This window comes from Limulus polyphemus, unplaced genomic scaffold, assembly GCF_000517525.1.
Source record: "Limulus polyphemus unplaced genomic scaffold, Limulus_polyphemus-2.1.2 Scaffold3054, whole genome shotgun sequence".
In the NCBI taxonomy this organism is placed as follows: Eukaryota; Metazoa; Arthropoda; class Merostomata; order Xiphosura; family Limulidae; genus Limulus; species Limulus polyphemus.
The window spans coordinates 111,587-139,098 of NW_013668664.1; the positions used below are offsets into that span (position 1 = coordinate 111,587).

At 32.7% G+C, this 27,512-nt stretch overlaps 2 protein-coding genes across 4 annotated transcripts in view; one reads left to right on the forward strand and one right to left on the reverse strand.

Annotated features, from left to right (window-relative positions):
* LOC106468565 (F-box/LRR-repeat protein 2-like) overlaps window positions 1-12,104 on the reverse strand; it is an 18,108-nt gene extending 6,004 nt beyond the window's left edge. The window contains exons 1-5 of one of the 3 annotated variants that reach the window (XM_022396902.1): window positions 11,856-12,101; window positions 11,024-11,230; window positions 5,652-5,823; window positions 3,498-3,661; window positions 3,181-3,264 (exon numbers count right to left, since the gene is read on the reverse strand). In XM_022396902.1, coding sequence (XP_022252610.1) covers window positions 3,181-3,264; window positions 3,498-3,661; window positions 5,652-5,823; window positions 11,024-11,094 — 491 coding nt within the window. In that variant the 5' untranslated portion in view covers window positions 11,095-11,230; window positions 11,856-12,101. Of the gene's footprint in view, window positions 1-3,180; window positions 3,265-3,497; window positions 3,662-5,651; window positions 5,824-11,023 lie in introns of all 3 variants that reach the window. The other 2 variants (XM_022396899.1, XM_022396901.1) reach the window with 2 other exon arrangements.
* Window positions 12,105-15,749: 3,645 nt separating this feature from the next.
* LOC106468567 (ubiquitin carboxyl-terminal hydrolase 38-like) overlaps window positions 15,750-27,512 on the forward strand; it is a gene marked incomplete at its 3' end in the record, with an annotated part of 19,757 nt that continues 7,994 nt past the window's right edge. Inside the window, exons 1-4 of the mRNA XM_022396895.1 lie at window positions 15,750-15,993; window positions 16,749-16,876; window positions 23,201-23,425; window positions 26,031-26,137. Of these exons, the coding sequence (XP_022252603.1) occupies window positions 23,234-23,425; window positions 26,031-26,137 (299 nt within the window). The remainder of the gene's footprint in view (window positions 15,994-16,748; window positions 16,877-23,200; window positions 23,426-26,030; window positions 26,138-27,512) is intronic.

Consider the following 27,512-nt stretch of genomic DNA (forward strand, 5'->3'; position numbering starts at 1 on the left):
AGATGAATCCCACGTAAAGCAGAAGCCAATGAGATGGAGACCAGTACGAAAGAAGAAACGTCATGTAAAATTAAGATACTTTTTGTATTTAACTCTGTCTTTGTAAATTCTGTACATTTAATTAAGTTATTGTTAATCATCTATTACTTTGATGTATGTGGCTATTGTTCGGGACGAACAATACTAAGGAAGGGTCAGTGTTACGACAGCGGAAGTCACGCGACGCTGGGAGCATGCGTGCTGGAGTTTCTAAAAGGATCATGAATTTTCCTGGCAACTCTAGTTGGTTCGAGGCGCCCTCTTCGTTAGTATATAAGCCTGGCGAGAAAAACCAGCGCGATCGGGCAGATATATTGAAGAGATAGATAATTGAGTCAACAGAATAGTAGGCTAGATGGCGGTATCAGTACAGAAAACACAGCAACTGAAGTTGCTTTCTGTGCTATGATGAAGAAGCAGCTTTGCTGTTAATCCTTGGCACTTATATTATATTAGACTAGGTGTGCATGTACATAAACTTAATGTCTGCTAATATAAAATGTGATCTGTATAGTAATTACGGAATTAACGATAATTCATTCAGTCCTTTATTTGATTACATTTAGTGTCATGATATCGTTCAAGTTAGTGTTTTTGCCTACTCAATAGGTGGGGTCTGAAAGCGTTTTGTGGCGGTTGTTGGTAGTTAAGTACAAAGCTACGTAAACAAAGCTACACCCAGTTTCTAGTTGTGTAAGTCCGCAGACATTCCGCTGTGCCACTGGAGGACACGTTTTGTGTTCTCCATCTTGTGGCGAGGATGATTTGTGTCGCTTTTGGTTGTCATGGCAAACAATCTTACCACTGAATGGTGATGTACTTATTGGATGGTACACTGCTTTGAAGTAGATATGTGTATTTGTGCGTTAGTACATATGCTTCGTTTGTTACGTATATATATTTCGTTACATAAACCAACTGAAAATATAAAAGGAATAAACTTTCCAGGCAGATAACTAAATTGGTTAACATATTGAGATGTGTATACGTTTAGTAAAGTACAAATTAATTAGCTGCGGCCATAATGAGATAATAACACAGTGTTCTCCGTGCTTCTTTAATGTTCTTAAGTAATATCTTTGGTTTAGTCCTAATTTGAAATGTTAATAACCATATGATTTTTTTTTTCTGAAAGAAAAACAACAAGCTATAAATGTAATGAATATTACACCGAGTGGGAAACTCATTGTTTTTATTGGTTTTGGTGAAGAAATATTTTGTAGTTTTGACAACTGTCGTAGGTATTGCGACTTTGTCTTTATAAGATAAAAACTTCATAAAAAACACAGTAAATATCTATTACTTTCAAGTAGTTTTTATAAAAAAATTAGTCTTATTTATGAAACTGGACCAAACTTTGCTGTTGTCCCTGGTACATTAAGAGCAGACTTGGGTTGAATTTCTATATGAGATCATACCTGTGGGTCTGATGGGTTAATAAGCTTCCTGAAGTGCAGTGAGGGAGCTGTTTCTAATAAAATATCAACGTTATGAAAGTTATGTTCAATTATATTTCTGATATGATAAAATGTTATTTACATGGAACCATATAAAGAGGGAAGAAACTCACTTATGGCTGTGTTCAGTGACTGATAAAGCCATTGAGTGGCATTGTGTTTGTCTGGTGTTATATAGAAGATTAATGGATTGGACGTTCATTGGTGCTTGGATCAGTGCGCTCTTGCAAAAAATGGATAGGTGTATTCATTATATGTACAAATGTAAACAGCACTTATATGTTTAAATGATGATTTTACTTTACGTCTGTGATGCATTAGTTTAGACTTAATAAACTTGCAAGTTATATTCTATGTTTACGTTATTTTCTTGTGTTATTCAACACTAAGTATACTATCCTGCATTCTATTTAATTGTTTATTTTGCGTTAAAATGTGTTCAATTTATGTTTTAAATTATCATACATTTTTATTGAGTTTTATGTTTCGTGAATATATTGTTACGTCTCCGTTTGTTAATTGATTTTCCGTAACTTCGTTCCGACGAAACCTTGTAAGGACTTGTGTCGCTTTAATAAAACTGGTTTATTCTTTCCGAATACAACTTTACGATACACTTATTTTCAACAATCGCTCTATAACAAACGCTATATCAACGAACGTCAACAATACTTCTGACTGCAGTTCAATTACTCACTATCTACACATACACATTATTCCGTCACGTTGTCACCCTCTTTTATATACCAGACTACCCTATATCTAGTAAATGCTAGAGCATTCGCCAAGGTACAGGATAGTTCTAGAAACGTGGCGTCACACTAGTCATGTGACTTCGCTTACGCAACAATATTAATTCAATTTCCTGAAGAAAAAATTCAGCTGTTTTTGAGCCATATTAAAAATATGCAACGAAAAAGTTTACAGTTTTTGTCACCAAAGGTTTATCAGGATTCATGATATACTGGGTAAATGTATGTAGGATATTTTTAAATGACAGCACAACACTAATCCAGCAAATTTTTAGCTTTATAGTATGTTAATGATATGTGTATCATGAAATTTGAGAGAAAAAAAGAAAGTTTACCGGTCTTGCCATCAGCTTACACTTTCTTTATTTGACAGCTTTTTAGCAATATGCAAAAACATGTACATGTGTATCATGAAATATGAAAAAAAAAGAAGAAAGTTTCTAACTATAAGTTTATATCTACCGTATTGTTTGGTGTATAAGATGCACTTTTTTACCCCCAAATTTGATGTCAAAATCTGCTTGCGCCCTATACACCGAAGGTATGAATAATATATATGTATGTATGCGATATACACAAGCCATGTATAAATATATTTAAATAGGCATGCATAGTTTAGTTCAATTGAATGTGAGATTTATAACAATAGATGTTTTTTTTTCTTTTAAAAACATAGCTATTTATAATGCTCCCTAAATAATAAAAAATTAATTACAGTGAAAGCAATGAAGATTTTGTAGGGTTTGAACCAAACTAAATAACAGTAAACTTTTTTTTGATTTACGGTATTTTCTTATTTTGATGTTTTGAGCTCTTTTGTGTTTAGAACAATATATACTGATTTTTAAAGTATCAAATTGAATTTTTGTTCAATAAAAATCTTTCAAATTCGAATGTAGCTTTTTTCCCCCCCATGCCATATAACTACATACCTGCAGTGTAATATAATATCTTCAAGACCCACATCACTTATTTCCCAACACCAAGCTAGAGAGAAACTGCGGAGGTTTCGACAGCTGAAAGATAAGGATATAGATAAGCTAGATGCTTAATTGGAAACTCTTAAACATGGTAGGTTTCTCAAGGCTAATGTTAACTGTCCTACTAGACGTGATGCTGGCAACACAGTGATCGTCTAAACTCAAGCTGTTCAAGTCAATATACACTAGATACTTAAGTAAAAACTCTTAAACAAAGTTTTTCAAGGCTAATGTTAACTGTTCTTAAGGAAGTACATAGAATGTCCTACCATGACGTGATGCTGGCAACACAACGATCATCTAAACTCAAGCTGTCCAAGTCAAGGTGAGCCAGATGTTTTAAACAACAGCTCTTAAAGAGGTTGTTCAATGCTGAAGTTGTTAGTTTAGAGCCCCTTCGAAGTTTCAACCATCTAAGTTCTTTCATTTTCTGCTGAAACACACCATTAAAAACAGATTATTCAGAATTATTTTAATGGAGAAATGTTACCCCAATCTTTTAATTCAACTTATTTCCATTGAATACTTACTTTCAAAGGAAACTTTGCCAATATTTCAGTTTCATATTAGTTTTATTTTTCACACTTATTTCAAATAACATATAATTTTAAAAGACACTTTGCTAATGTTATAATTTCACACCTACTAATCTTCTGAAGACTTGTTTCAAATAAAGATTTAACTTCAGAAGACACATTAACAAAGTTATAATTTCACTCTGTTTATCTTTTCAAGACTTATTTCAAATGAGTGTTTACTTTAAGTTGATACTTCGTCAACATTATAACAAGAGTTTTTGCACCTATGCAGAAGTGAAATTTCATGACTTTTCTACAATTTTTGAATGACCATTTTTAGAAACTTAAGGACCATTTTGTGTGGATTTACACAAGAAACTGCTCCTGGATGTACATGTTTTATATGGTGAAAAGGCAGTAATATATTTATTATTAATCTAGGAGTGTTCAAATGTAACTGAATTATTTTAAAATAAAAAATGTTTAAATGTTTCAGCATGTTTTGTATAATTTATACTGTGAAAGCCTACAAGGATTCTTACAGTTTTCCTCATAAGTCACTGTGAGGAGGAGCTGCTTAATGTCAGATGCAAATCTGATCATCTTATGTTCAACATCTTCCAGTTCCAATTCAGTTTCTTCAACCTTTCTCTTGTCACCTTTCTGTGGCTTTTGCTTTCTGAACTTATTTTCTAAGTATGTCCTATATCTTTATCTTACAGTTTCAAAACAGCTAAGCATTTCCGTAGTTGTGTTTACATTCAGGACATTTCCACCATGTCTAATGTGGTCAGTTATGTTTCTCCTAGCATTAAGGGACATGCCTTGTTCGTTATCTGTAATAGCTTCCTTATTTACAGAAAAGTACCTGTCGTGAACATAAAAGGTGGAAAAACATGAAGGAATTCCAGAATATGTATGACCTGGGGATCGAGTGGCTAGGATGTGACAGACTGTAGAGGTAGTTCGACCTCATCCAACACCATGTGGTATCTGGAATGATACATCAGATCTGCACCTACTTCTTCATCTCAAAATGGAAATTGTTAGGGAAGATGACTAAAATCTGTCTCCACTTGCATGCATTTCCATCATCAGATCCGCCAGGAACCAACATCCAGTAGACGGTAGGGAAAGTGGAAAGCCCCAGCAGGATGACATCTCTGGTCAAAAACCTGACAGCAATGGGTATGGTACTAAGTCAGTAGTATCACAGAAAACGTTGACAAATCAGCAAGCAAAATACAGCACGTCTGTACACTACAACTGCCAACAAGAAGTGATTAATGAGTGCAGATGTGAGGAGGACATTGGTTATGACAGGAGTGGTGTCTTGCTCCTATTGGTGGAGAGCTGCTGCATCATTTGCATGTGGATATGCAGAAGCAGGAGGTGGAAGGCTAGTGGTATGCATTGAAAATTTGTGCCAAAAGAGGGCAGTGCTAGTCGAGAAAATTATATTTTGTGAGAAGAGGTAAGATATTGTATCAGAAGTACCATTATACATACTTGTGTGCTGGTAATCATACAACTTTTAAACCAATGTTATTAATAAATAATGTAAATATCTACGTAACAAAAAAAGATGAATGTACATGAATGATTACAGTCTGCCTGCAGAGCAATAAGTCAACTCTTAAAGGAATGAGTAAATACTGATAAGCATAATGTATACTATATGTAAGATTTCTTATAATATGCTGATTTCTACAATGTAACACTTACTAACTTACCTATTTTAACTCTAATATTACAGCTGATTATGTAACAAGTCAACCTGAGCCCCAATTTGACTTTGACTCAATAAACATAAGACTAATGTTTATTGGTAAAAAATCATTAACTTTCTACATATTAAAGGATGAAATAGATGTACAGATCTACAGAAATCACTATTCAACCAACCTTTATATACTCGAGGCTTTGGTCTGTCATTTCTTCAGCATAAGACACTGCAAAGGTTTTTAAGTAAATGCACTTGCTGAGGCTTAGGTAACTGGCATCTGTCAGATCTTCACCATCAACCTCTAAGTGTTGCAGGGAAGAGTGCAAATTGTCACCCAGTAAACACACAGCACTGAAATATAAATTATCCTGTTGAACTGCTAGAATTTTATTTAAATAAACAATTAGTCAAATACAAGTATTGAAAACTGTGGAATGAGTTACCTGATGATTATCCAATGGTACCTGCTAAATGGCATCATTAATGTTTCCAATAATAATAGCAATTGTAAAAATGTCCCCTGTAATAATGTAAAGACAGAAAACTTTTTTATTATATACAAATAATAAACACAATTAGAAGGAAGGTGCTATTTCCATTTACTTTGAATTATTAATAGTGCAATATTTACCAGAGTCATTAATGTAATTGTGTGATTTACTTTGCTGGATCAGTATACAAATGTGCAGTGACACAGTTAACTTAGATTTGAAGTTTTCTTGTTGCTTATTTTTTGGGTGATCTCAGTAAGTCAAACGGTCTTTAGCCAAACTGCTCAATGCTCCTTGATATCATTAGTATTCCAAGTTTTGATTAAAAGAAAAATTTAAAAGGTTTCTAAGGTATTCTCTAAACACTACAAAAATTTTGCTTTTAAGAAGTGAGCTTACGAGAATATTCAAAAGAGAGGTAATGGTAAAAAACTTTGGAAGAGTATTTAAAAGGATTTGTACTGACATTTCAAAAGGCCCCCTGATTAGGTGGATGACAATGATAAGATATATATATATCTTGTTAACAAATATCAGTCATGTTTTTATGGAAGATTAATGTTACGAAAATTGGTTCGGTAAGTCTGTCTTCCATGAGGTTGAAGAACTTAAGATTCTGAATGTTTATGTTCTCACATAGAATGTGAAAGATCCTCCAAGAGAAGGTGCCAGTTTAGACCCTGTTCTTAGTAAAGGGGAGATAAGCTTGTTTCACAGATCCTACTAGAGAAAGTGGTATTTTAGACTGTTCTTAATAGAAGGAGATACAGTTATCTCACAGATCCTAGTAAAGAAGGTGGTATTTTATTTTTAGACCTTGTTCTTATTATTGGATGGGAGGAATAAAGTTAAAGAAACATACTTGAATACTAGTAATTATGACATCATTATTTTGGATATTTTTTACTGAGTTCATATGAATAAGTTTATGAAAAACACATTTTCAGGAAATGAAAACTTTTTTTTCAATAAAGACTTTGGAATGAGCCAGTCATCCATGTAATGATGAAAGAGCAACCCTTGAACATGTAAATGTCAGGTGAACACTTTGACCACCCAACAAAAGAAATACAGGACCGAAGCAAACCCGAAGGGCATGGTTTGAAGTTGATAAACTACCTCACGATGAACGAACCGAAGATAGCTTCTCAACGGATGAGATATCAGGATATGCAGGTAAGCATTCGCAATGTCTACCTCGGTCATCCACAAACCCAGAGAAAAAACCCACTTGAACAAAGATTGATTGAGGCAGGATAAATTGATCAGAGGCCACCAGTCTCTGGTTTTCTTTGGTACTAGAAACAGCCTGTAAAAAAATCCTGGAGAAGGATGATTGACAAGTTTGATAGCCTGCTGGGAGAGAAGATCTTGTACTGCCTCCGACAGATGCTGCCTGGTGGTAGGATCCCGAGTCAATGGGAAGGAAATGGGTATCTGAGATAACGAAGGAGGGGAAAGAAATTATATGACAAGTCTCTTGGATAAAAACCGGATAACCCATAGATCTGTGGCGAAAGGTTGTCAAAGGGGAACAAAATCGGACAAGTGAGCCCCTACTTGGTAGTCACTGGTACCATTGGTGATGTGTCTATCTGTGTGAAATAAAATGACAAGATGGGTAATTCCTGGAGGGAGGAACAGGTAAAGGCTGAGAAGGAGCCGGATGGGAAACAGTAACAGGGGCATGTCTATGTCCAGAATGCAACAAATAATCCACCAGAGAAGAAGAAAGGGTAGTGTGCTATTGCACTGGCTCCATACAGGATTACAAAGTCTCAGGAATATTACTAGAAACATACTGCAAAGAAAAGGGCCTACGTAAATCCCAGAGATAAGGAACTGGTAAATGAACCTGGGACAAGGCTGCGTCCCTCCCCAGGAAATCCCAACAACAGAAAAACCACATGTGTAAGGCTAGAGCCGAAGAAGACAAACCTGCTAATTTGGAGGTAATCAAGGAGAGGCAATCCCTCAAAAAATCTCCGAATCTCAGTTGTTCACCTTGGAAAGCAGGTGGATAGTAGACGAGTACTCTAAAAGAGTTGATAGGTCAGGACGAAGGTAAGAAACTGGTCATGGGATAAATAAACAGAATGATCAAGGTCCATAACATCGAAGGATAACATTAGGCAAGCAAACATTAGGATTTTGTCATAATGTCTAGGATCACATTAGACAAGTGAACATTATGTTTTGTTACAACATATAGTACTTATATTTTATATATCCTTGAGCTACACTATCAATGTATAGCAAGAATGTGCCGTCGATAATGATTTTGCTTTATGGAGATATCAGCAATAAAGTACTGGTCAAATTCCATGCCTTCAGCTGACTTGTCATAAATTCTCTTTAACATTTGCTATTGTATTATTTGTAATCAATAAAAAAGCAAAGATTTCACTGAACTGACAGCTATAAGTTCTAAAGGTCTGGGACAGTGAAATAATAATTTTGACATTTGAATATTGTTTTCTTAAAATCTCGCTGTTTGAGCTCTACTTGACCTGGTATGGGAATAATTTTAGTTAGAAAGCTAGATGAACTATATATGTTTTAGGGCATTCTAATTTATCTGCATGGAAATATTTCATATTCTAAATTGAATAAAAAATTGCTGTGGCCACATAATTATAAATAATTGTAATTGTCTGTTATAATCTGCAGCTGTTCTAGAAAGAAAAAGAAGTAATTTACATTTATTTTATATTTTTGGTGGTAGTTACAATGTTGGTAAAAATGACAGAGCCTGTACACATAGAGTTAATAAAACTCATATAAAATACTTTGTCTTTAACATAATTTTACCAAAAATATTGAAACAAAATGAGTTTGAAGATGCTTGACTCAACTGTTCATATTAAGACCACCTTCTCATTTAACAGAAAATGCAGTAAAGTATTTTACTGTTTAAAAGTCTATGTTGAACTGTTTTACTTCAGATATTTATGCGTTATTATCATTGTTGGCATAATTGTATGATATTTTTGAAGCAAAATACACATCTAATAAGAAAAAATATGATATTTCTCTTTTTCATTAAAAAATATGCATTTCCTAAAGTTGTTGGGCAAGTATGTGTAAGTTGTATATGATAAATATTAAAATACTGAAGAACATCGTTTCAAAATTATCCTTACGCCCACATCAAATGGCCCTAATACACAAGAATTATGTTACTTCGAAGATTTATCAGTATCTTATACCTAAAATCACCAAGTACAACCCTAGAAAAATTAAAGCATTTAGTAGGATAATAAATGGAAATTTAAGACAAGCATGTTATTAAAACCTATATTTCTAATGTTGACTATTGATCGAACCAGCATATTTCCTCTGAATCACTCCTGCATCCATTTCAGGTTGTTAAATCATAACTATACATTTTAAAATCACAAATATATTATTGTTCTTAAATGTGTGTCCTTTTACAGATTGAACCCCACCCTTCAAAAAATTGTGTTTCTGCACCTGTAAACAATAACATTTTAAAATTCACTGCAATACTTAAGCTGATAGTACAAAGTGTTTCAATTATCCAGAAAAATCAGTATGACCTTAATGACTGGTTCAGAATATTGGAAATGAGTTTTATTGCCAAGATGTTTAAAGTTACATATGTATTTATGGTACAAAATTTTGGAAAGGACTTGTATAAGAGGAACACAGCTGTTGTGGAAAAAAGGATATAAAAAAAGTAAAAATCTAACAGCTTTCTATTTATTGCTCAGTTATGGTGAAATCTAATGGAATTCTTGGATCTTTATAGATATTTATTGAATCAGTATTTACACCTTGCATTGCACTCAGATAAAGTTTCACTTAAAATGCTGTATTTAGAGTTTCTTTCTATATGACAGAATGAATATCAACATGCCACAGACTAAAAAAAACAAGTTACTACAATTATACAATGTAAATATTTTGAAAAGTTGACCTGATGCTTAAAGTTTTGAATTTAATTTGTCTGGAACATAGAACTAGAAGTGATGTTTCAAGTTTCCTTAAATAAGGAAGCACATTATGGTAATATAATGATAAGCAGGCAAACAATGATTTATAAGCATAATGAATAGATTTATTTATGGCAGAAAATACTAAATGTTTTGATAGAACACTGCTCTGTTTTATTCAGGAAATGTTGTCAAAACACAGCATGTTCCACCATAGCTGAATCACTTCATTATGTTTATAAATCATTGGATGGCTACTATTATTAGTATTTATATGTATAAATATTTGGAGCAATAAGTTAAACCTTTGGAAGACATTTTAGCAAGTTGATTTTCCTGATAAGTATAAATGTCGAGTGTGTATGTGCCATTGGTTTTTACATGAAAGGATTAAATTTAGTTTCGTTTGATGCTTTGCAAGGTCATTTGATAAGAGTGGGGTGCTCTTATGTCTTATTGAAAATTTGATTAATTACTTTCCAAAACACTATTTACTCTTTCAACCATGGCTTGAACACTTTAAACTTTCAACACTCTGTCTCCTGGTTCTTTCCATAAAGGCAATGATGTTTTTCGAACAACAAAAGTCCTTTTCATATTTACATGATATGTGTAACTCTACACTTCTCAGTATTGAAACCTACTGTATACATTCTCTTATGGTCATTTTTGTATTATTATTAATACATTGATGTTGACCTCAACTTATTCCATGCATCTTATTAGTTATCAGCACAAGTTTAACCATTTCTCTATGGCTGGGATATATATTTCCCAGCCATAGTGAATAGGTTAATACATTATGACAGAACAGAAAAATTGAATATTATGCGACCACTTACCATGAATCTAAGAGGAAATGACATCATTTCTTCTTTAAAAAAAAAAAAAATAAAATGAGAGAAGAAAAATTGTATGCTTATTATTTTTATGTAGCAAAAGTTCTTCTTACATTCAATTATTACCAATATCATTTCTACTGAAGACAATATTATCAAACATCATTTCCAACTACATGTTCCATATTGATAAGATTATCATTAATCACTTTGTAATCAATTTTACAAGTCACCTCCCTGATTATTTAATGGTGTTGAGTCGTACCTGTCAGTTATTCGGGTTATTCCATCTATGTTGAGACTTTCTAATTCTGAGCAATGTGATGCAATCTTCATAACAGCTTCATTGTTCAGAAATGTACAGTGAGAAAGATTCAGTTTCTTCAAATGTTTGAGCCAAATTATTTTACACACAGCTTGGCAGTCAACTCCTACACATCCTTCAACATTGAGATCTTCAATAAGAGGACAACTAGTAATAAAAGTACATAATACCTCATTCCCAACTCCATCGCAAAAACCCAAGTCTAGCTTCCTCAAAAGAGGAAAACATGATGAGTAGAAAGCTATTTTATCAAGAGGAAAGGATGATGCTCTCAAAGTAAGTGACCTTAACATTGTGGATCGTATCAGTATGGTACATACTGAGTTCACATCTTTTTCACCGCGCACAAAGTTTTTTAAGTTCAGACTCTTCCACAATGCTGGATCATATGCACATTTTAACCATTCTTTACAAACAGGTGCAACACAATGACACAACTCCTTTGGAGTAAGAAAAGAGAAAACTTTCAATTGCAGTTCGTATGGCATATCTTGAAATACTGTATTTTTCTTGGGCATACTAATGATCTTACCAGCACTATCACTACATCTATAAATATAATTCTGACTTCTACTGTCTAGTTCTATTACAAGTTACAACTAGTAGTGCTAGTAATGGTGCTATTACTATTAGATAGTAGTCCTATTAAATACCATTGGTACAACAGTAACGTTAGTTCCAATATATAAAGTACGACTACCGTGATAAGTTATGTTTTGAAAAATTCTTATATAAAATTTATCTTACTAATTTTAGTAACATAATCACTTACTTAAGTTAAAATCCAACGTTTACTGCACATGACCTAACAATATTATTCATTTATTCAATTTATTGCTTGTAATTCTACTCTAGATGTCACGATTAACAAAATTCTAGAGAAAATAATGACAATTCTATTTGGAGATACTTATTTTGCTTTCATTTTTAAGGCACTATATTTTCGTAATAACCTTCCAATAACTAGATTACATTATTCACGATCTTAACTAATTTGTGAAATAAAGAAAACGTGAGGGCATAGAGTTAGTGAGTTACGGATATAACTGGAGTGGAAAATAGGAAAAAAAAACCCATAAGAATAGTCATTTAATTATATTTTATAGCTACTCTTGAAACTAAAAATCATTTATGATACATACCATATATATACATTTTTTGTCTTAAAAGTTAAAGTAATATGGATTATATACTTGTATTATAATAACGTAAAACTAAAAATGTAACATAAAATTTCGCTCTTCCCAAACATTACAGTCTTTAGTTTAAATGCACTGTTTAAACTTGAAATAAAACTAGCGTTAGTTGTTTCACCGTAATAAAACTTATCTTTATTTTAATCATTTATTATTGTTTTTAGCACTTGATATAAAACCTTTCTTTGTTTGTTTGTTTTTAAATTACTGTATTTGTTGTTTTCCAAAACTACACATGGCGCTATTTGCCATGTGTCCGCTGTGGTGCATCGAACTCTAAAAAATTCTCTGCTGATAGAAAAAAATGCAACAATTTCTGAATAATTTAACGATGCTGATTCTATAAATCATGTTGAAAATGTCTAAATTACTAATCGCCTCTAGTTTTCGAGTTATGACAGATTTATTCAAAATATTCTAATATATCGTAAAATAAAAACTTTTCCTTTAATAACTTTATTTAATCATTTAAGAATGTTCAAAAACAACAAAGAATAGCAATACCATTTTAAAAAGCAACGAATTTAATAAGATTATGTACTGAATATATATTTAGGCTATATTCTAAACTTTTAGCATGGCATTATTTTTTATTTTTTGGTACCAAATATCTGTTTGACTTGTTGCGCCTTTTGTGTATGTTTTCACTTTTACGCTGTAAGAACCAACAGTTATCTTCTATCATCACAGGATTCCGTCGAGCTTGATATCACTGGCCCCACAGTGGCACAGCATTATGTCGGCGGACTTAAAACGCTAGAAACCGGGTTTCGATACCCCCTGGTGGGCAGAACACAGATAGCCCTTTGTGAAGCTTTGTGCTTAATTACAAAAAAATTACATCACTGTTCCATTCCATTGTGTAAATATCTTGGTGGAAGCGCTCACCATGCTTATCACTCACTGCATCTAGCTCAACTGGAAAGAAGTTTAAATGGGAGTGTAAGAAGTGGATCTTTAATGACATCTTAGACCCTGTTTTCCTGTAGTCTCGAGCATATCATTAATTATCACAGCATAATTTTCATCTCTGTAAACTCCTAAGAGATTTTGACAACCAGTTTGAATGATTTCCAAGCAGCGAGTTCTTTCTGATTGAGTACTGTTTCAAAATCACCATCCATCAGCACTACCCGAATCTGTGGCCCAACAAAGATACCTCCTTTCGTTTTTGCTACACTGATTTTTGGAAACTTGTCAAACAGATATCTGAAACCATTATCATCTTTATTTATTTATTTTACAAAATTTTTCACGAGTCCCAGTTTAAAACGAAGTGGGAGTAGAAACACATTTTTCAGATTCACTGAAGGTTGATACTATAGATATTCTGTTTCCTTGGTAGGTAATGCCCTCGCACTGGCCATTCATTCTTTTTGAAATAATTTTTATCATCTTGGCTGTCCCATAGACACAAAAGCAACAATGTTTGGTATACCCACTCTGCAGGCGTAGCAGGAGTACAGTAACTTTTAGATCACCACATATGTTTCACCTATGGTGATTCTGTTTGATGGCCTCAGGTATAATCTACATGCTTTGATAAGTTTCTCTCATTTTCACAGCATGAGTAACAAGAATCTATGGCTTAGAGTTCTCATTGTGCAAAAGTACAGCTTTTAGACTAATTTTAGATGAATCAATAAAAAGTCTTCATTCTTGAGGACGATATTCAGTACCTAATTCTTCCAATAATGCATCAACATTTATACAGAAACACAAAGTATCTTGCACGTTGTAGAGAGAAGCAATACTTTGATGACAGCTTCAGTAAATTAAAACTTTTGTTCTTGTATTTAAAGAATTATATTGCTGTAAACGAGAGCCGAGAAGTTCTCTATACTGCTTCGATAGAAACAAGTCACAAATTAGATTATTTAGCTCTTCTGTGTGATAAGATGAGACAGTTTATGTTCAGGTGTCACGGAATAGAATTACTAGATGAAGAGGATGGAGATGATTCATTATCTTCTTTGCAGGTTAACTCTTCTGTTTCTCAATTCGCTGGTGGCACTGGAAGACCATCCACATGAGGTACTGGTTTCCTTGCAGATGCAATATCTGGATATTATAACTGGATATAACAGTCAATTTGATGATATTTGGATTCACGCCATATCATGGAAACTGCAAATGGCATACTTGCGCTCTTCTTATTCAGCGACTATGTCAAGCCAGATGTGAAAACTGTACAACACCCATGTGGAGCCGTATGTTTTTCTTGGTCACCAATTTTACATCCAAAATAGTGGCAGTAAGCTACCTTTTTCTTCGTAAAACTGTAATATATTTTTCACAAATGTAACTGAAAATGTTTGGGAGATTTTTGTACTTTCGGCAGCTAGCATTTCAAATGATTTACTAAAAGTATAAAATAATTTATGTTTACAGCACTAGAGTTTAAAAAAAAAGTGTTACAAAATTTGATTATATCAAGGGTATGATGCGAGGAGAAAAATTGGACTTTGTTTCGATGAATGAGAAGAAACTGAGAGAGAGGAACCGAAAAACTGACAGGACTTTAGATGAGAACAATTCAACAGTCGACATTACAATGTCGGCTGTTGAACAGTCAACATCCAGGGTGCTTGAAGTTGAAGATAGATTATCTTCCTTCGTTCCGCACGAGGTAAGAGTTATTTCCTCAAAACTTGAGTAGTTTTGCTAGTGGATGGATTTCTTGAATGTTCTAACAAACTGAGCACGTGATGGTTTCGTGATTCCCGGACAGAGCAAGTCAGCGTGGGAATACAGCAAAGTTGTGCAATTCGATACAATTATACCGAGAACAAATAGCATATATAAACAATATATTTAGAAGTTTACACCAATAAAATACAGTCACCAGCTATCAGTTATCAAAAATGTGTGCTTTTTACCCATTAAACTGTCCAACTAAACTTAATTTCAGAGCAGAAATCTATTATACTGAGTTGCTTGTATGGTATTTCACATAGTTCTGATAAAATATTGAGATATTACAATAACTAAATAACTAGAGGTGATGGACAAATACTAACTATATTTTTGAAATCAACACCATCAAATTACCCCGAATCATTTGAGTTTTCTCCAGTAACAAAATTTTTTTTTTGTCCAGTGTAATAAAGAAAATATTGAAATAATATTAAAAAGACTTTTTATGTATATTTACCTGAATTATTCCTCTGAATTAGATTACAACATATGTTTGGCGAGGAACCTACTAATTAATTAATTCAAAACTACAATTGCACAAACTTTTACAGCAGGCAAGTTCCGATTTTTATTTTTACAACGTTCCTAACCATCGTATTATGGGTCAAAACGTTCTAATTATTAAAATGTAAATTTATCTACTATAAAAGTTGTTGTTTTTGTATTTTTTTAAATTTATAACATAACTTGTTTTGTTACTCTGTTAATTTTCTTTTCTCTCCGTTTCAGTGCTAACTATTGAATGCCAACATTTGTTTTCTTTGCCGGAAGTATATTTTTGTATAACGATAATCAACTCTTGGGCAAGTAGTACGGTAGGCCTGATGTGGTTAACGTAATAAAAATAATAAACAAAACAATAATTTGATTGTGATTAATCATATCAGTATTATTAACTCTGGCTATACAGTATTAGTACAAACAAAGAATATATCGTAAATAACCGAACTACCAAAAAAGAATGCCGTAGGACATCTAGTGAAAAACAAAATCACTTTCACGTTTCAGACTCGGTTGGTAAGTAATCAGTATCTATCACGATGGTTCATAAATATAATTATATCATCACTTCTTCGTTTGTTTAAGTTTTAACACCTGCCACACGAACCAGCCCGGCATCTTTATGTGACTAAAATAAGTCATTCCTTAAACGTTAAAGGTTTGAGTTGTTTTGATTAGACAAAAGGAAGATATTTTGAAGTTTAGGTCTCTAGACCTGACCAGAAACCATGAGAGCCAACATAGTGAATAAAACGATGTAGCAATGAAACATGCTTGTAGTTGAAATGTTTTAGATGTGGTTGTAAATGTGATAGTTTAAGTGTACCGATTAAGCTAAACAGTGGGTCCTGGTTGGATGAGGGAAGAACTTATTCGAAGATATCTCAATTGATATGACATACCAGCTGAATTGGAGATTTATCAATTAATTACTGCATTGACATCAAAACATAAATCAGTGGGTACAATAGTATAATTTTCTTCGAAAAGGGGGCTTGGAGTCGTATTTAAGAAATTGTCAGTTTTAATATAGTGTGAATCTAATGGCACAGTAAAGCCTAAAGATGCAGTGTTGAAGTTGAAGAAGATGCATGATGCATTAGAAAATGATTTTCCCAGTAATTCTTAACCTAAAAATGCCATTTTTGCAATAAAGAGTAAATATAAGAAGGATGGTATAATGCCCAGTATAGTACCACCATAGTATAATCCATATAGATTTCATCATGCCATATTTTCATTAATATTTAGTTGTTTTTTTTTCATTTTAGAAGTGTGCTGAGCTTCATTCATCGATATCTGTTGAAATAGCCTTAAATAATCGGTTTGTAGAATGACCTCCCCCTGTTGACCATCCTAGGCTCTGTACTAAAAGATGCTGGGCTGGCTCCTGTGGCAGGTATTAAAAGACTTGAAATTTGAATTGTAAACAAATATGCTGTATATTGTCAATGTTCACTGACAGTTAGGGAATTACACAGATAGTGTAAAACACAGAAACAAAAAAGTAAATCATATATATAATTTTAGCATTCTCAATGGGTGGGTTTGACTATCACTGTATCAGGTCTGCTTGACTAAAGTGCAACTTGCAAGAATTGTGTTTGTTTTTTATATGACTGTTCAACATGTGTGGGCTATTGTTATTTAATTACTTCAAGTTTAGTGATAAGTAGTAGACTAATGAATGAGAATTGACTTTCTATATTACAAGATAATCTGTCTTAATTGTACTATGATTTCATACTGACAAACACAGAGTGACAGTGAGGTCAGTACACAAAGTATGAAGTGTTGGGTTTTAGATAAGTTAGTTCTTGCTGGTTTATAATATCCAGGCTCTGGATATGCTTTGAATATGTCTTATAACTTGTATTATTCAGAGACTGAACTCTTAAGTTCAGGATGCAGGTTGTGAGCTTTAAAATTAACTACTTTTCTTTCTTAAAATGTTATAAATCACAAAATAGAACTGTAAAAGATATAGATTAATATACTTTAAAGTTTAACAAGTTATGGAATTAGATTATGTGATTATAATAGATATAGTTTATTGTGGTTCCATTAAATGATGGAATATAATTGCAGCTATTATAAATTGGTTAATTACAAAACAATAAAATTGTAACACTAGTGACTTCTAAAGAAGGATGATATGTATATCAAAAGGATTGGATATTTTTTGTTATTCACTTATTTTTTGTGTTCCTATGTGATATTTTAGTATTAGAAATATATTTTTCTAACAGGGAGATTTTGACTTGTTAGGGAAGTTGAATATCATATATGTGGAACAAGAAAATGCTGGTGCTTAAGGTGCTTAATTTTATAATTTCATCAAAAATATTTAATCTGAAGAAAACCCAATGAAAGTTTTTTTTGTACCTTGGTGAGGACAATTGTGTCTTTACATATATGAAGACAGTAGAAGTTTTAATAGTTTAGAGTTTTAACATTAGTCAAATGTCAAACGTTTTGAATTTTACTTAATCAATTAAACATTAAAAAGTCAAATATTAAGAGACTATGGGCTACTCAAGGCTCTTTTGTTGTTTACTTCCTACTTTTGTCATGTGGCATTAGTGGAAGTGGAAGATGGTGAGATTGATGTTTCATCTTAACCTTGCATTTGTAAAAATACATCTTGATGCCACTCAGATTTCAATTCTTTCTATCATTACAATTTTTATGTCATTAATAATTATACATTTTACAAATAAATATTACTACTAAATTCAATGTAATTGTGACAGGCAAGAAAATACATGAAATTATGGGTATAAATATTTTGTGTGTGTGTGTATATATATATATATATAAACAAACACTCAAAAGTAATTGTCAGGTTTTTCAAATATAGCAATTTATGTCAGACTTGATAGTTTAATCACTTTGGATTAGAACTTCTGTTTTTTTTCTTTACACATCAACATCATAATCTCTCACAATATAGCCATGTTGACTTTAGGAACTCAGAATAAACAGGTCATTTTTGATATGACAGGAGTTCAAAATTAAAGTCTAGGCTGTGCTCTGCAGAGCAAATTATATAGGAACAGTATGGGAATAATGTTTGAGGAGGACAAGGGGTCTCAGGCAAACTATCATGCAAACGTATACTAGTAATGTTAGCATACCATTTCTGTGATCAATGCCCACTGTATAATCAGAAACAGGTCATTATCATACCACAGATACAATTATTTTTCATGTTATATTACTATTTTAATTTATAGAATTGACAGAAATATATGGTATTTTATGTGTATATAAAGCTACTTATATAAGAAAGTATTAGAACTTTCTCAATATTGTTTTCATTTTAAACTGATATAACAATGCTTAAGCTTTAATTTTTTTTCAAAGTTTAAATATTTAATGCATCAAACTTCCATAGACCAAAGCATTTTCTATGGTGTTATCTTGGTTAGTGCACTTATGGCAGGTTCTTCTTTGCCAAGGGCTTTGTACTAATTTTGAGGAATGAATTTTGCATTACCTTGAATAGAAACACATGAATGCAGGACCTGTTATGTAGGTTATAGACACTCTCGAATGTAGGACCTGTTATTTAAGTTATAGACACTTGTGAATGCAGGACCTGTCATGTAGGTTATATACACTTGAATGTAGGACCTGTCACGTAGGTTATAGACACTCGTAAATGCAGGAACTGTCATGTAAGTTATAGACACTCATGAATGTAGGACCTGTTATGTAGGTTACAGACACTCATGAATGTAGGACCTGTTATGTAGGTTACAGACACTCATGAATGTAGGACCTGTCATTTAGGCTATAGACATTCTTGAATGTAGGACCTGTCATGTAGGTTATATACACTCTTGAATGTAGGACTTGTCATGTAGGTTATATACACTCTTGAATGTAGGACCTGTTATGTAGGTTATATACACTCTTGAATGTAGGACCTGTCATGTAGGTTATAGACACTCATGAATGTAGGACCTGTCATGTAGGTTATATACACTCTTGAATGTAGGACTTGTCATGTAGGTTATATACACTCTTGAATGTAGGACCTGTTATGTAGGTTATATATACTCTTGAATGTAGGACATGTCATGTAGGTTATAGACATTCATGAATGTAGGACCTGTTATGTAGGTTACAGACACTCATGAATGTAGGACCTGTCATGTAGGTTATATACACTCTTGAATGTAGGACCTGTCATGTAGGTTATAGACACTCATGAATGTAGGACCTGTCATGTAGGTTATATACACTCTTGAATGTAGGACTTGTCATGTAGGTTATATACATTCTTGAATGTGGGACCTGTCATGTAGGTTATAGACATTCTTGAATGTAGGACCTGTTATGTAGGTTATATACACTTGAATGTAGGACTTGTTGTGTAGGTTATAGACATTCATGAATGTAGGACCTGTCACGTAGGTTATATACACTCTTGAATGTAGGACTTGTCATGTAGGTTATAGACATTCATGAATGTAGGACCTGTCACGTAGGTTATATACACTCTTGAATGTAGGACCTGTTATGTAGGTTATAGACACTCATGACTGCAGGACCTGTTATGTAGGTTGTTATTTTATTCGCAAATAGCTAGAAGTTAAGCAACTCTAAACAACAGGAATGAAACATGCTGTGATGAACAAATTTTTGAATAAGAGATCAATCTAGTACATTTTACATTAGCAGCAAAGGGTTTGCTCCCACATACAAAAGTCAGGAAATAAACTGGTTAAGTCGGGGAGCTGTTGTTGCCGTTGCATATAGTAACGTTGAATACTTCTTACTCTTGCTCAAAATTTACCACAACAAGAACAGAATATGTTTGGGTCACTTACACAACCTCTTATTGCCATAACGATGAATGAATAATATTGAAAAGTAAAAAATTTATGTCAAACTGCACGCACAAACAAATACTATCCAGAAATGACACGTCATGTGGCCTGTTAACCATTTATATACTAGCAGTGTGTTTCTCATGGGTTCTAGAGCGATCGATAAAACTCTCACATCATGATTGGTCTAGAGAAACCTATAGCCAGTGGTTGTCAACATTTTAAGCATAACAAAATGTGACCCAATTTCAATGAAAATGATTCACTTATGTAAAAGTACATATGATGTTTTGTGAAAAATATGCACATGATGGAGAAAAAATGGATATCATTTTTGGATTCAGCATACGGGAATTACTGTAGAACATGTAAAAAGTTCAGGACAATAAAACCATCGCTGGCCTGTGTTATGACAGTAATTATTCCGATTATTCTCACAGTTACAGTTATTCTTGAATTGATTGCCTTCTAGTGTGCAAATTTTTGCTTGCCACTAGTCTTGAAACTCCCATCCAATTCCACATGTATACCATATGGTTCGTTCAGCTGTGTTTAAGCATGCAATAGTCCTTCACTAAAAGGAGTGCGACAAACCTTGCTATTGCAGCTGACTCCCTCTATGCAGCTGAACCCAATCTTCACTTGTCAATTTGGCATGACAGTGTTAAAACCCATTGCTTGATTTCAAACTTTTATTTTCTTCTGTAGTGTGTTTTGAAAATCTTCAGTTACTGGTTTTCACATTTCAAAGTATTGTTTATAATCCACTATTGAGTTGGATTGCATTATTTGATTGTGAATTCTATTTCTCACTCAGTTGCCAGTAGTAAGTCAATATTTATGAATTCACAATTTAATATTATGACTATAATGGCTACCGGTTTTCAATAGCCTGTCACAATGACTGCAGGTGCAGCATTATCGGCAGAGAAAGTGTTGGTTGTAGTTTGTTGGTAGATGGCTTCTTTCGTGTGGGCTGAGGGATCTCCTGATTTACAAGCAATTCTGCCATTTCTTGAGTACTTACATCAGGATGATGCAGACTTGGACAGCCTTTCCCGTCCTTTCTTTGCTGCGCAGGCACATTCACAGCATTTTGAAGCACCTAGACCTCAGTTACCCTTTTTAGACTTGATATCACAGATGTTTTATATTTTTGTCATCTGTGTCATTTGATCCCTCCCCTTCCTTTTTAACTGCAGCACCTAGTTCTGAGGTTTGTTTTCCCCCATTTGCCTGATGTTGGGGTCCATGCCAAATGTTTTGCAGATCAATTATGTGTGGGGGTTAGTATGCCTCACCCTCACATACTGATTCTAGCTGTAACTGTGAGTGGAGGTAAGTAATTGTATTGGAAGTTAATATTTTCCTACACTGAAAATATATTTCCCATAGATACTTACCTTCTCTCACACTTCCCACCCATTCTCCCCACTTCTGGTGTCATTTTTTGTGCATATCTTGATGTGAAGATTGGGTTCAACTGTATACAGGTAGTCAGCTACGAGAGGAAGGTTTGTTGCATGGTATACAGGTGGAATTAGATATGAGTTTCAAAGCTATTGGTGAGCAAAAATTTGCTCACCAGAGAGCAATCAGATCGAGAATAGCTGTAACTGTGAGAGAAGGTAAGTATCTGTTGGAAAAATATTTTCAGTGTAGGAAGTATTTAATTAACTGGCTTGGTGGAATATTCTCATTTACAAGTCCTTTCTGCTCTCTTTTTTTTGTAGTTGTTATTGTGATTTATAATTGTATAAGCTTATAACTAATATTTCTTTTTTTTTTAGATAAATGGTCTCAAAATCAACAATATTTAAACTAAGATTTTCCTTAAGTTTGGTATTAAAGTAGTAAATTAAATTATTAAAAGAAAAATATTTCAATAAATCTGAAATGAGTATCATAATTTTTATTCAGAAACATGTTTGGCTTTCATTTATTGCCTCTTATCAACAAATTGCTGTTAAATGCATAATGATTCATTTCAGATCAACCACTCACTTGATTCACTTATACCTCTCTTCATATATGTTTACCATATCTGAAGTTCCTCCCAGTTCATGCCTGGTTACACAGTGTTCTTTAAATGTATTCACTCTTTGTCTAACTTTATCTTTGACAAAAGTAAAATTTTAACACTTCTTGAGTAGCTATAGGTTTGAGATTTGCATTGATTTTAGTGGTCTTGTGATTGTGCCTTGACTTGGCCTACTATAGCTTGCCAAGACACTTTTGTTTTATTACTCCCAGCATTTATCCTTTCTATTTGCAAGTATGCATTTTTTTTATTAATATCTACAAAGAAAACCTTAATTTTACTTCCAATCTTTATTTCCTCTAAAAACCTATAAATTTGATGGTAAACCTATATTTTAACCCAAACAACTGCCACTAATTTTTCAATACTGTAATCACGATATTATGATAAATATCCAATACAAATCCTTAGTATTGTAATGATTTTACAGCATTTTTCATTATTAGAGTTTAAATGATAAAATGTCTGTAATTACACACAAAGTAGTAGATTCCTCTGTGAAAATATTACAGCTGGATTTGTACATGTAATAGCAAACCTAAATTTTTCAAAATAGCCCATGAAACTCACTAAATGGTGGAGTTAATGTATTATACTTCATATGGATTACATTCATACTGGATATCTGATTGTCTATTTATTCATCAACTTTTTTATACTTTTGTAATCTCATATAATTTTCTTAGAGAAAATAAAATCCTATTTCTTTAATAAATACTCCTTGTACAACAAGCAAAATGTAATTTTCTAACTTCTTAAGTCATTGCATCATTAATAGATACAGGAATATCATTTTTAATGAATTTTGACAACTTGGTGATTTCAGTGTTTACATTTAATATAGGTTTAACTTTTTGGATATTTTGGAGTGATAATCATGGATCTAATCCTGAAAGGGATTCTCAACTCCCACCATCCTGAAACTTTGAAAGGGCAGCTTATTGAAAAAAAACTGATTCCTGCAGCATCTCAACCTATTACACCTGAAGGATGTCACATGGTCTTTACTACTTCATGGGACTTCAGTGTTAATGGAGATTCTGAGTTTACTCAGGATATTGGTATGAAGGTGAGTTTCTTTCATGAGTTCTAACCATCTGAGCATGGGTGGGTTAACATGCACATATCACTGATCTCTTTACAGAGCTACCTAGAATTTAATGAAACTATTTTATTATCCATAAACCTGACATCAAGATGTAGATCATAATTCAAATTTTTATATTATATAAATTTAATTTTTTTAATTTCAAAAGGAAATATTTCAATAAATTCTCAATTTTCACCTGTCTGTATCACATGACCCTTTTTTACTCTGGATTGCTTGTTGTTTTCTACCCCTAACTTTCTGTGGAATTTTATATCTCTGAACTAAACTGTCAACTTGTACTTTATGCAGATATAAACAATAAAGGGAAAGCCACATATCATGCCCCTTGTAGAACATCTTGCATTCAAAAAGTTTAATAAATTCTCTTTGACATTTGCTATTGGACTATTTATAACAAACAGAAAGTGAAAATTTCAATTTAATGACAGTTATGAGGCCTCAAGTCCTTGGAATAAACATATTTGAACATTTTGGTATAATTTTCTTTGTTTACTACTGTTAGAGCTCTCCTGACTAGGTATGGGAATTATTTAAGCCATTTCTAGCTCAGTTAGAAGTTGTGTAATTTGACATGAGTATGCTGATAACTTGATCCATTGTTTATACAAAGCTATCCAGGGAAATAAATAACTATAGTCTTATAGGATCTAAGTGCAACTATAAAGAAATAAAAGTAAATGAAAAACCTCTCATCTTTGGCTCTAGAAGTAGATAGCATGTAATTGTTTGTTATAATGTGCAGTCATTATATTTTATTGTTACATGGTGGTTACAAGGTATGTCAGATGGGCTAAGTTTGCATACAGTATTAGAGTGGAGAAAATAACAGATGAAATATAAAGGTTTACTGAAAGAAAACTTGATATTCATTTAGGATTTTCTAGAAGTTGTAAAAATGAATTTGAAAACTGTAAGATGAAAAAAGTACTTTTAATATTAATATGAAAATCACTTTGCACTCAGCCTAGTCAGAGTCTGACTTCAAGTTTACACACAGTTCTATAGTAAAAATATTTAATTAAAAAAGTCAGTTTTTTTGTGTACAGAAGCTTTTTAATGTTTACTAAAAGCCAAATTTTGTGAAGGTACACTCATTGTATCTATAGTGTTGTGGTTACAAGGTTGGTCAAAATGACTGATCTTGGATCTTCCTTGATGCTACAGGATTAATCTTTGTAAATATTTATGAGGAGACATACAGGATCTGTACAAATAATTGTTTACATTTCAAATAGAAATTATTTTTAAATCAAGAAATATAGAAATGTGATAAAGGACCTAAAAACCCTGAAAAGTTTTGTTCATAAGAGAATTACTGAACAATCCAGTATAAGTAAAGAAACTACTGCCCCACCAACTGCATGCTTCCAATATAACTAGAGAAAGTCTCTGAGGAAGGTTTCTGTTGAAGTTAATACAACATAAGCCATAGTGTTTAATAGCCTAAAAACACAGTGTCTGATGATGCAACAGATGTTGAAAGAGGACAGCAAAGCAACATTATATATATATATGTGGAACACTCAACAGATGTATAAAGAGGACTACAAAGCAACATTATAGGTATGTGGAACACTCAACAGATGTAGAAAGAGGAAAACAAAGCAACATTATATGTATGTGGAGCACTCAACAGATGTTGAAAGAGGACAACAAAGAATCATTATATATATTCATTCTGTGTACATGGAACACTCAACAAATAAAACTGTCAAATATTAGGAGACAACAACAGAATCCTTACTGAAGGATATGTGGAACACTTGTCTGAAACAAAGAAAAATGTCACTGGACATATTTGAGAATGTGAATGTTCTCTTAGACATTTGAAAACTTGTGGTGTTACTGGCACACTTCTTGATTATTTTGTACTTAGTGTTCATAAAACACCCTGTTACTGCTGAATTAAATAAGTGGGACCCTAGACTTTGCACTCTATAGCCAAAACATTACTGGTCTTTGAACTTTGGAAATACACTGAATCCTTGGACTATACCCCATGTCCAGCTTTACATGTCAAGGGTATATCAAAGAAAGTACATGTAACAGTGATGTCTGTAGAATTGCACTGAGGTCATTTGAACATGTTAAAGCCTGAGGGTTAATTACTTTTTAAGGAAATAACTATTTTCCTACATAATTTCTTGTACTCTAGGAATATCTTTATTTCATATTAATTCTGGTAGCATGATTGTGATGGTAAATAACATTCACTTGAAAACATGTTTATTTATTGTTACTTTAATGTATAGTTGTAAAATATGTCCTTATTGAGTACTACAAATTAGCCATATCTCATCACTTGCTGTTGATGACATTAATTCCTTCCACTTTATATGGCATTAAACCTGTGAATTTATACACATTGTTTTATGATATAATCTGTATTCAGAATATGAACTACTTGTTTTTTAAATTACAAGATGACTGGTGTGGATTAGTTTATCCAGTATTTGTTTAATGATTTATTAGCTTTAATGAGTCAGTAAAGTGTAGAAGGTAGATCATAGTATTATTTTTTGTGGAGAAGAAGTAACGTGTACTACCTTGTCTTGTTCTGTAGGTTTTCAAAGCATGGGCATATTACAATAAAAGCACTTTGGCAGAATTTCTTGTGCCACAGAACTTGTTAAATTACATGATGGATATTAATGCAAAAAACAAAGCAAGGTAGGTTATATGTTGAAAAGTTTCTAGTACTCATGATTGTAATTTTCATCATAAAATAATATATTGAATTATATTGGTTTTGGTTGCAGTAACGTGATTGAAATATTATAGGCTAATATTTTTTTCTGGACAGAAGTAACTGCACTTTCATACCTTATATTAGAATGATCAGATTAAAAATAAGTTTTCTAAAATTTTACACAGAAAACCAGACGTTGATTAATTGTTACTACATAAAGCTGAAAGTAGTTTAGATACAGTTCATCTAATCAAAAACATCTTAGGTGTGAAAAAAAAAAGGTGTAGCCAAAAAAAGATTGAGCGTGTGACTTAAAGGAATGAAATCAAAATTGGTGGCCAAATTGGTAGCTAGACTTATAGCATTGATACAAATTTTGAAGTTAATATTTATTCATTAGTTAGCCAGGCCACACTTTTTGTTCAACTTGGACACAATGGTGGGTAAGACAAAATATGCAGTTTACTGTATTTAAAGAACCAACTAGATTCTTTAAAGTATAAAGTGATAGTTTTCTTCTCATAAACAATGTTATTAATTTCCTTTATGGTGATGCCATGGAATTTAGATTAACTGTTTTTTGTCATCACGTACATGCACTCAGTACAGCTGTATCAAGCATCATTATTTATGCTAATTGCTTAAGCTAATATCACATGATGCTAAATGCTCTTTACCATATTTTTCGGAATATAAGACATAATATTTTGAAGACATAGTTTTGTATCAGCAAATAAATAAATTTAATAATCACAAAAATAACATCAATATCTACTTGTTTATGGAAAACTTTAGTTTGGATAATTATAAGAATGACACTAATCAATTAATCAAATATAATCAATTAATAAGGCCATTAGTTAATCAATCAGCAAATACAACTGATCACCCAGCTCTAGTTATTGGAAATTATTGTATTTTTAAATTTCAAACCTTTAATAAGTACAATGTATGCTGAAAACAAAATTTCTCGAGAGGTGTTAAGATAAAAGTTCTAGATAAAAGAACACAACTACTGTGTTCACATACAACAATTATATAAACACTGATAAAAGTAGTGTTACAATACCCACATTTCACAACTACTGTATTCACATACAACAATTACATAAACACTGATAAAAGTAATGTTACAATACCCACATTTCACAACTACTGTATTCACATATAACAATTACATAAACACTGATAAAAGTAGTGTTAAAGTACCCACATTTCAAAACTACTAAACTAGAACAGTTGTACTTTAGATAGTGCAGTACTAACGTGTGAGTTAAATAACTAGAACAGTTGTACTTTAGATAGTGCAGTACTAACGTGTGAGTTTAATAACTAGAACAGTTGTACTTTAGATAG